General features: G+C 26.2%; 1 protein-coding gene across 3 annotated transcripts in view; it reads left to right on the top strand.

Annotated features, from left to right (window-relative positions):
• The first annotated feature begins 4020 nt into the window (after positions 1-4020).
• Positions 4021-11374, top strand: part of LOC111040797 (RB1-inducible coiled-coil protein 1) — a 33734-nt gene continuing 26380 nt past the window's right edge. For 2 of the 3 annotated variants that reach the window (XM_022324819.1, XM_022324818.1), the window contains exons 1-3: positions 4021-4427; positions 5696-5938; positions 6011-6219. In XM_022324819.1, coding sequence (XP_022180511.1) covers positions 5865-5938; positions 6011-6219 — 283 coding nt within the window. In that variant the 5' untranslated portion in view covers positions 4021-4427; positions 5696-5864. Of the gene's footprint in view, positions 4428-4584; positions 4667-5695; positions 5939-6010; positions 6220-11374 lie in introns of all 3 variants that reach the window. The other variant, XM_022324817.1, reaches the window with a different exon arrangement.

Raw genomic sequence — 11374 nt, 5'->3', positions numbered from 1 at the left:
GGGGGAGGAATGTCCTAGATTCGTCTACGGGATATCTTAATATATTGTTACTATATAGCTGATATTCCGTGCACTTTGTTGCCCGTTGAAAATGCCAATCTATATAGGTATGAGACTCGCTTGTTATAATGCGAGCACTGAGCAGTATATTATCAGGTAGGATATTATATTATATTATATTATTATCATCGTACTCCACGCTAGGTGTATACTCTCTACTGATAGTTATTTTTATTTTATTTTTGATTTTGACTGTGGATACGCCGATGAGCGGCTATAAATGCAATTCAGCCATCTTAGTAGGCAATGTGTGAAAATTCGATTACCTATTTTTCACCAATAACTAATATAACACATTAGCTTGGATATTCAAATAAAATGAATAGTTTTTTTTTTTGGCTAAGCTAAATAATTATAATAATTGTTTATTTGTTTATTATTCCACGTCGATATCCACCTGCTAAGAAGCATCTGTGGTTGTCGAGTTTGATTGTTATTTATTTTCAGCCAGCGACTACTTCTTACTAAAAAAAGGTATATAGGTATACAATTTACACGTTTATTTTAATAAATAATAACTAATTATTTATTAACTTTATCGGACTAAATTTAAGCCTAAAACCTTCTCTATGATGTCCTCTTTAATTTAAAAAAAACGACCATACAATAAGTAGTTTTCTTGGTTAGCGCGTTCGTAGAAAATCCCTTACAATTTTATATATAATAGTATAGATATAGATTATTTATCATTAGAGGTCGGATTTTTATGATTTTACGTATTTGTTTCTAGTCCATGCAGTTAAAAGGGAGTGAGAAATCTTTACGAATCATGAAACACAGAATTCACATGAAAAAATGTATTTTGAATAAAAAAGCATATTTTAAGGGTTCTCGAATATTTAACACGTTAGAGAATATTTGAGAATATTTTGGTAATATAATAATATAATGAACCTATTTCACGTATATCAGCAATCAGCACTTTGATAAATACATTGTTCACTAGATGATTTATTTCTGGGTTTTAATAAAAATAAATCTCCAGGTATTCCTTCTTATCGATTGCGATAGCACATCGGTTATTTCGTTAGCTGTCACGACTATCCATCGAACAACATATACCTAGTTATTAATTATTATTGGAAAATTAATTTGATTAAATATAATAAAAAATAAATTTAAACTGAATTTTTTTTTAATATTAAAATAATATTTTGCATATTTAAGGACATTTTAGTAACATCGTGTATCTGGTATTTTAAAAGAATATTAAGAGAATATATTGCCTATTTTATGTGACATAAAAACATCATATTTTAAGGATTTCAAGAGAATATAAATCCGAGTAATCCGACCTCTACTTATCATTAATACGGTAGCCAGTAAGTTGAATTAATATTATTCTTAAATTATCAGTGATGCTGGAAAAATATTATTTATACTTATATGAAATTGGTCTGTTTTGGAACCGTATTACAACAAGCTAATTTTTGGGGTTTTCTTACGAATTTTGTCAACATTCTAAATTCAAACGCGCATAATAAATGTCCACTAACAAAAGCTTACGAGGAACCTTGTATTACATTTTCAAGTTTTTTGAACAATTTTTATATTGACAGTAGTTTAAAAAAAACAAGTAATAATCGAAATTTTATATGCTTATAAATAGTTCAACACGGGTAAAAATATTTTGAAAATTGTATGATGTATAGAAAATGCTAACATAAACATTCAGTCAAAAGGTCATGTATTTATTTTCATTTTTTTTAAAGTTACACTAAAAATCAAAATCGATTTTTTCGAAAACTGGTTTTGAGTAAAATTTGTTTTTCCTGTCGCTTTTGAAAACTATTGGGAACCATGTTAGCATTTTCTATACATCATATAAAATTTCAAAATATTTCGACTCGTTTTGAGCTGTTATAAATGTATAAATACAGTTATTTTTTACAGATATTTTAAGTTCAAATTTGGACAAAATTGCATATTAAGACAAAGAATAACGATTTTAATAATTTTTTTGTAATTCGGTTCCAAAACCGCCCAATTTTACATAAGTATAAATAATATTTTTCCAGCATCACTGATTATTGAAGAATAATGTTACAGTAGATGCTGCTTATTAGGAATATTGATAATTGATACAAACGCGTTATTGAAACAAAATGTCTCGGGACGGATCGTAATAAATTAGGCTAAGGTCAGTTGACATATACACCGGTTATCCTACGATAACCAATGTACACACGTTAATCTTTCTTTGCTGTCGTTCATCGGCGTAACTAGGGGGGGCTAGGGGGCTTAGCCCGTCTATAGGTGTATATAGCCCTCTATAATATATATTGTACTTATTTTATTATTTACATTTTGTTTTTAATGATGAGTTTATACTTAATATTTCATTATTTATTTTTAATTTTGATTTTAGAGGACAGTTACGCTTTAGGAGTGGGGCCTCCAAAGTTATTTTGAACATTTGTTTTCTAAGACTCTAGCCTCTGTAACTATTAAATTCTAGTTACGCCTATGCTGTCGTTACGTTTGTTTTTATTGACGTCGACACACACCTCGATGTGGCAAAGATTCAAACTGAAGAAGAGATTTGTAATGTGGTAATGAATTCTGAAACGATTGAACAGGCCAATACTGTTGATGAAGAAGAAAACATCGAGACATCCCTAGCACCCCCATTAAACAAGGAAATTGTAGAAGCTCAATTGTAAGTGTCTTCAGGAGAGCAGTCCAGCACCGTGCAGCGGGTGAAATAAGTTTTAAGCAGTATTACTCGTATGAAAATATGGTCATGGAGTTACTTGACGCTAAAAAACAAACTTCGATTGATAAATATTTTAAATAATATAGTAAAATATATACATTTGTACATATAGTGTTAGCCTCTATTTCTATTGACTATTTGACTAGGTATTAATAATATACATACATACATATAGTACATCTTATATGTTATTACTTATCTTTAACTGTTTTTCCTTAGCCTTAACGCTTAGTATTATATCAACTATATTATATACCTATAGTTATTAACTTATTAGTCAACATTGACTTCTGACGTAGGTGCATTAAAACCGCATGAATAAGATCTTGGTATAAATAAAAAATAGCTTAAAATTAGGTAGTATAAATATAACAAAATTCCATTGTGAAATTATTAAATTAATAAATAAAATATATTTAAAAATAATGAAAACAGTTTTCAATTGCAGAAAAATAACTAAACAGTTTGACACAGCATAAATATTTTTAAGATTATAATCTTAATAATTAAGAACTACATTTACACGAAAAGAGTTGTTAAAAATAGATAGCTACCTAGAAAAATAACCTTTTTGTTTAAATAATATCAAAATATTTAGCCCACTTATGTAATTCAATAATAATATAATTTAATACCTACGACCTACGACCTACCTATATACTGTTACACGGCTACATCTATATACGTTCAGCCATCTTGTAGCACAAATTATTAAACATTGACCATACACATTTAAAAATTAATAACGTTTCCGTCTGAATAGAGAATCTATGTATATGATTATGATATCACTATTTACTATTCAGGTTATTACTTATTATATTATATTATACTAGGTAGTATAGGTATCTACTTAATAAATAATAATGTGTATTTTCGTTATTACCATAACATAAACTCATATAATCCAATTAAACTCTTTAATATGTATTACTTGCAAGTCGTTACGATAATTATAATAATAATAATAATAATAATAATATTATTACTACTATTATTCTGGGACATGACCTTGGGAAAACACGTCGTGCTAAATATTATAGTAATAATATGTAATGCGGAGATTGCGATTTGCGGTGTTGATAGCCGCGAAATAATATCGTGCAAAATCCTTCGGCCCCGCACAATCTGTCAGCTGATCAGACGGCCAGCCGATCATATGGACCAACCAGCACAGATGATAACGAGTCCCCGATTATTTCCTTTATTATTATTGTTGTTATTATTGCAGTGATTAAAAATGTGAATAAATAAATTAAAGTATTAAATAGTTTGCATGTTTAAGAATATTGTTATGTATATATACTATGCGTCGAGTTGTTGCATTATTATTCATTTTGCTTTTTAAACGCACTATTATTGTAGACTTAGCCCAGTTTCATTCCGTCGTCGTTCTATTGCGTGCTTTAACGTTTTGTCCAACATAAATTATAATCGTAAATTCGTAACCATAACAGCTGAGGAGTGTCTTCTGTGCAATTTTGTTTCCCCATTGTTTTCCTTATCTTTTTTTTTCACATTTTTCATTGTTTTGCAATTTTAATTCGTTTCAACGCTGGCCATTTTCATTCAAAAACTAGTCATGTAAAGCCATCACGATGGAATTCATACACGCTGGTGCGTTGCCTTCCGGCAGTCGCCAATAAAAATGGTATGTTATTTTTTAATTTTACAGATTCATTATAGGGACTTACATGATGAAATTATTACATCATTGTTGATGTAAACATTTCTTTAGTTTATTTCTTTGACATGCACTTACCTACCTAATGCAGATAAATAAATTATTTTAAGTGTTTTGTATACAGTTTAGATTCTCAACTACCTAGTAAATTTCGATTACGTTTCGGGAAGCCTATTATTGTATTATGTTGAGGTCAAAGATTTTAAGTAAGGCACCTTTCTATAAAAAAATGAATTAAAAACTCATTTTTATATTATTACATTATTACAAACAAGTTAAGAAATAAATTTATTTTTGGTTAAAACTATCTATATAGGTGGTGTATATAAAAATCAAACAATTATGTATTTATATTGTGGCCCTGAAAGCCTATTTTTAGTAAAAATACATTAAACTATTCTCTAGCACATACATGGGTACCTAATTAATATTGTTAGACTTTAGATTTATTTTTCATTTATTTTTTTTTTGAATGTTAGGATTCAAAGGTACCTTTTGATAGATACATTATGTATTATTGAACAATCATTTTTATTATTTATTTTATTTAAATGTAAACTTATATTATAATAGTTATTCTTTAAATTTAGATTTTTTAAGACTTTTTTTTAATTATTCTTACTATTTATTTATATAGAAGGTACTTAGGTACTATTCAAACTCAATATTTTAGCTTGATATTTGCCAATCATTTTACTAAGTGTGTTATGTGTCTATAATACAAGTTAGAAATTAATTATGACAAATAAATTGATATTGATGAAAATAATTGGAGCTATAAATGTATGTATTAGTAAATAATATATTATAATATAATATCTAATTAATAAACTATATAGATATATTTTTAATACTTTGCATAGGGGATATAAACTATTTTAGTATGGCAACATTCACAGCCAGAAGTGAATTATTTATTAATTACATATATGTATACCTCTTTTAACTATTAAGGTGCCCTAATTTTAAATGTTCATATTTTTTAAGACTCAATTGATAATACTTGTTATTTATTCAAATTGATTGATTTTTATTTCGACAAATATAAATTAGGCATTTTTGCTTAATCATTGAAATACATTAAGTACTGTTTTTTCTCAAAAATTAACTTTTTGTCATTGATATATTCATCTTTCTGAATGATAAAAATAAAATTGTCTTGTTTTAATGTAATAAGTAATCTTTTAAATTCATTTTATTTAAAACATATATTTGAACTTTTTTATTTGTTCCAGATTTTAAATCAACCATTTTCATGCTAAAGAATTGGTGTGTTATTGCAAAGTGCAATATATACAATAAAACTATGTACTTATGACAACATATTTGACTACAGAAGTTGTGGTAACAGGAAGATATTGCATGCATAGAACTGTTTTCTAAATAAACATATCATCATTTATTATGGAAAACCTTTTAGTTTATCATGTTGACATCGGAAGATGGATTACATGTGACTTTAGCATGCTCAATAAAACGTAAAATTACTTTCTTCAATGTACCTATTTTACCTATTTAGTAAAATAATTATTTTTCCAAAAATATTGTAGAGTATCTGAATTAAAGTTACAAATTGAGAAAAAGACTGACATCCCGGTGAACAAGCAAGTTTTGCTAGTTAGTGGTGGAGGCCATCTAGACCCATTCAAGGCCGTTTCATGTTATTGTGCCGGTACTGATACAAGCCCATTTTTTTTGTTTAGCAAAAGACTAATTGATAATCCTGAACCACCTTCTGCTTATTTTGACACTCGACCAGGTAAGCTTTATACTTTGTTTTAGAAGAATATGATATATAAGAATTATATTTATATATTTTAAAAGGAATTTTATTTCCTATTATTACAAATTATTTTCAAGCAAAAAATATGTAGTATACTTGAAAATATTAAAAAAAAATTTAAAAAAAAAACACCAGATAAACACCATACAGAGATATAGATGGATAGTATTTTCTTAACAATATTTTTATTATGTATTGTTATTTTTATTGTATAGCCACATTGAATGAAGTTTGTAGACTTTTGCTATACTATATGTTGTGATATAGGCACAAGTATACAACCAGTTTATCAGCAACAATTATCGAATTGTTTTAATAATATATAATCACTAATCAAGATAAAATAGATTAATATAACGTGACTTATTACACCACACAAGGGAATTAAAATATTCATAAATATTTTTTAATAGTACCAATTCATATTGGATTAATTTTATTTCTTAATTCAAATTTTAAAATGGTATCTACTGTACTTAATTATACCTGACCTACATAATTTATATATTCTTTTATATTTAATAATTCTATGAAAACTTCTCCTAAACTGAGTAGAGTGAACGCTTTTTTTTATGCTCTGAAAAATTCTTGTTATAATTGTCAATATATTTTAGCTTTTTTTTAAGCTGTTTATTGGCTTTTTAAATTTTTGACAATTTATGGTGATAAAATTTAATAAAATCTTCCTTATAAGTTGTTATTTGTGCAGTTAAAAATATAACGTTTGAAGTTAGAATTTTGATAAAATCCAGACAATTTGTACATTATATTGTTGTTAAAAAATCATTAAATTTTTATTTAAATACCTAAGAATTGAAAATTTAACAGAAAATCCCCCATATGTTATTTTGCTGAATTAAAAAAATCATATTTTTATTAGTATTTGAAGTTAAAATTTTGATGAATTGGAAAATCAAAAAATTTTTGTTATTTTGTTATTAGTAACAAATTGTAGTATTATTACAGTAATAATATGAAAAAAATATGGTGCTTAGAAAGCAATCCCAAGGAACACATATAAAAAAAAATATAATTCACATTTAAAACTGAATTTATTTACCTAAAATATTAACCCTTAGAAAATTCAAATATTCCACTAGGTATTGCTTCATTGATAATTTACACCTATCGTATTACTAATATTCATAAATTATAACATTTTGGCTAACAAATCTATTCATACTGTTCTATGGTATTTATTTATTAGTTAATAACTGCTAGTAATATTATATAAAATAATTTGTCAAAAAGAATAACTATATACAGTAAAACCTGTCTTGTGCGGAATTGCGCGAGACCAATACAAATTTCAGTTGTAGGCAGGTTTCCATACAACTGAATAAAAAGGAAAATTCTGTAATATAGAGTTATGATATTCCGCACGATTAAGGTTGTAACATTTTCCGGCCAATAATAAAAAACATCATAGGCTACATATCATAGGTCTAAACTTAAACAAATCTTTGAAGACATTATGAGAGCAAATATGATACGAAACGATAGGTAAACTACGACTACGGTGACAATAATATACACTGATGTGTAGATTCAAGATAAAATGTACTTATCTGTCAATAATTAATCACTGACCTTAATAATTGTTTAGTAGCAAAATAAATGTCGGTATCAAAAATATTTTTGTTCATTTTATGATGTGTTTTTCCGTGTATATGATTTGCGGGACCAATAAATAGCTTTTCGTTTTACGTTACACAGGTTCCGTTTTATCAAGGGTTTAATCCTATGTTAAATTATAGAAATCTGGCGGGACCATAATACATTTCCGCACAGAAAATGATTCCGTCTTATCAAGGGTTCGAATAAGACAGGTTTCACTGTACATTGTATATAGGGTAATTTATTTAACTCAAGATACTTATCCATATGTGCAATTTGTTTTTGTCCAAACTTGGTTAAATCTACCTTATTACTAACTAATAATTGTAATTTAAATATATAATAAAATATTCATAGAAATATAGAAACACCATTTACTTAAGATTTTTTTTTCAAATGCAATGATTTATCTTTTAACTCAAATTTAACACATCCATTACAGTGACCTAGGTGTTCAATGCTGAAGTATATTATATAACGAGTGACTTCCCAGATTATTTTATCAATTATTTATTACATTTGTAACTGGTATCTATACAAAATTTAAAATAAATCAATACAATGTTTAAAACTTACTTTTAATAAATAAATGTTTGGTGTATAAATATCATTATGTATAATTTATTATTGAAAAACATTGATTTCAATATACTGACAAACAACATTAATAAATGAATATTATGTAATATTTTTACTATAACTTACTTATTTGGCAAAATATAGAAGTAGTATACAATCAGATTTATATTCTTAACTTTATTTATTAGTTTCAAATTATATGGAAATTGTGCCTAAGTACTAAAAATGCAAATTAATTAAAAATTAAAAGTATAACTTTTTGCACATTATTTTGCAAAAGTGTAAACTTTATGGCTAAGTGTACATACATTGATAAAACATTCAAGAACGGTTTATTAAAATTAACCTAAATTCTTCATAATCTTGTATTATATTATATAATAGTTTGTCCACACAATGTTTGTATACTTTTTTTTTCTATTCAAATCTGAAAAATATTTGCACAAGAATTGCATATTAAATAAAACATCAAATTGATTTATCCATATCCTGTAAGCGTATGCTTGTGTTGGAGATAGAGAGTTACACAACAATACATTTTAATTACAAATTTTAATATAATGTAGACGTATAATTAATAAATAAAAACATATTAGATTATTAATCTCAGTAGGGGAAAAAAAAGAAAAATTAGGTAGAAAATCTTTACTTTAATCTATTATTGTCTTAAGCAAGTATACTTAGTACTTATTCTTAAATAGAATGTAGCATAAGTGTATATATATATTTTGTATATGATATATAGTGGATAATATATGCATTGATATAATTATGTTATTAGTATTATGCACATGTACTTACATTTATAAATATACTTTACAAAATAATGTACTAAGCATAATTAATATTTATTTATATGGTATCATGTTAAAAACATATTCTAAGTTAAAGTGCTGCAACTAGGTTTTGTGGGGTCCTGATGCTAAAAATGTTATTGGCCTCTGTACTTGTACTACAGTATAATGAAAAAAAGTTAGTGCCGCAGATAACCTTTGGGCTTTGGCAGACCCCTAATACAAGACAAAATTTATGGCCCCCAATTTTCAAAACTTTTCAAACACTATACTATTTGTCAAGCAGAATAGTATAGTTATGTTAATTATATTAAGTTCATCATATTTTTAAACACTTCTCCAACAATAATTATAACAACTTAAATTGTTGTATAAATCAATATATCATACTAATGTTTAGTTAAAAAATGTAAAACTATTGAAAATACATTTTTGAAAACATATACTATTCATTATATTTTTTTTATTAATTAACTTAGTATAAAAACACAGTATTGTACAATATTTGAGTATTGGTAAACATTTTTTTTTTAAGTATGTAGTTATAATATAAATATAGAGTTAGAATTGCTACTGGTAGCTACTGAAATTACAATATCCACAGAAATGTATTGTATTGGTTTACTATATGTCTAATTACGCTCATGCTTTGCAATTCGTAAAATATTAAAAATAATAACTACAAAAATAAAACATTTTGAATAAAACTTACTTTGTTCGTGTTGATCCAGTTTACAAAAATTTTTAATTTTTTTATTAGTTTTTAAAATAGTTTGTTTTTGCTTTTCATTTTTCTTCCTTTTAGCCGCCGCACTAAGGACTTTTGGTTTCATCATTTTTTACAGAACGAATTAGAACAGAATTACAATATTAATAAGGTACACTGATTACTGATATGTGATTGTGTGTCCATGTGTCATGTGTTTGCATGTGTACTATATTGAGAGATATAAATAAATCTATTTTTAATTTCCAAATTAATGAGGCGATTGACACACATAAGGACATTGTTGTTAATATAGAAGAAGTTATCAATAGTTTTGCAAATGAAAAAAAAATTTTTAATTGCAATTTATATTTTTGAATAGATAATGAATTTTCACACTGTACTGTATAATTAAATAAAGGTACCTACAGTTAATTATAACTGATATGCGTTGTACTTATTTTTTCATAAATTGCTTGAATAAATTACGGTTAAGTATTCATTGTACTTTATATATCATTCAAAAATATTCCTACTCCTCCCTCCCCCTACCTCTTAAACAAGCTTCAGATCCGCCCCTAACAGGAATGGCTCCATAGACATAGTTTGGGGGGGGGGGGGAAGTCGTAATTTTCAGAAAACATTCGATATTATAATAAAGTTTTTTTTGTAATTTTGTGTTATGCAATATACAATTATTTAGCCTTGGGGGAGGGCCTCTACTCATTGAAGCTACCCCTGACTTAGTACTTGTAGTGATTGGGACAGTGAAAACAAATACATCTACTAATAATTTCATAATTATTGGTGATTATTCACTTTAACTATAAATGTCTTATACTATTATTAATGTTTAGTTAAAACTAGTTGTATATAAATAGAATTATGTAAATATATAGTTGGTTATTTTTATAATTTAGAAATAAATAAATTGTTATCAATACTTATATTATGGTGTCCTCCAATTCACTGTGGTGTAAATTCATCTTGTAGGTAATAATGATAATTATTAAACGTTTTTGTTCATTCATCAAATTGTGTATTATTTTATACATGATTTGAATTAAGAAGGATAAGACAGCTGAAAGAGGTCACCAAGATGTAATATTTAAATTTGGGATTGTTATTCACTTATTTTAAAAGTATTGCCTAAAATAAATAATTCAGTGGAAGGATATCTTATTGTCATGTTAATTGTATACAAAATACAAATATCATCCAAGCATATTGAAATGTTGATAGCATAAAAAATAATTAACAACAAAGTTAAGATAAAAGAATTTTTTACTGGCAAAACCGCACCAGTAAAAAATACAACCAGACAAAGTTCAATAATTATAATAATAGACCAATTAATGACAGTTATGTATGTTTTTTTATAATTTTGAATTAAAAGTATAGTATGTCTTAATAAATAGACTTATTACTTTTCATT

The sequence above is a fragment of the Myzus persicae genome, unplaced genomic scaffold, assembly GCF_001856785.1.
Source record: "Myzus persicae strain clone G006 unplaced genomic scaffold, MPER_G0061.0, whole genome shotgun sequence".
Taxonomy (NCBI): domain Eukaryota; kingdom Metazoa; phylum Arthropoda; class Insecta; order Hemiptera; family Aphididae; genus Myzus; species Myzus persicae.
This window is presented reverse-complemented; position numbering and strand designations above follow the sequence as displayed.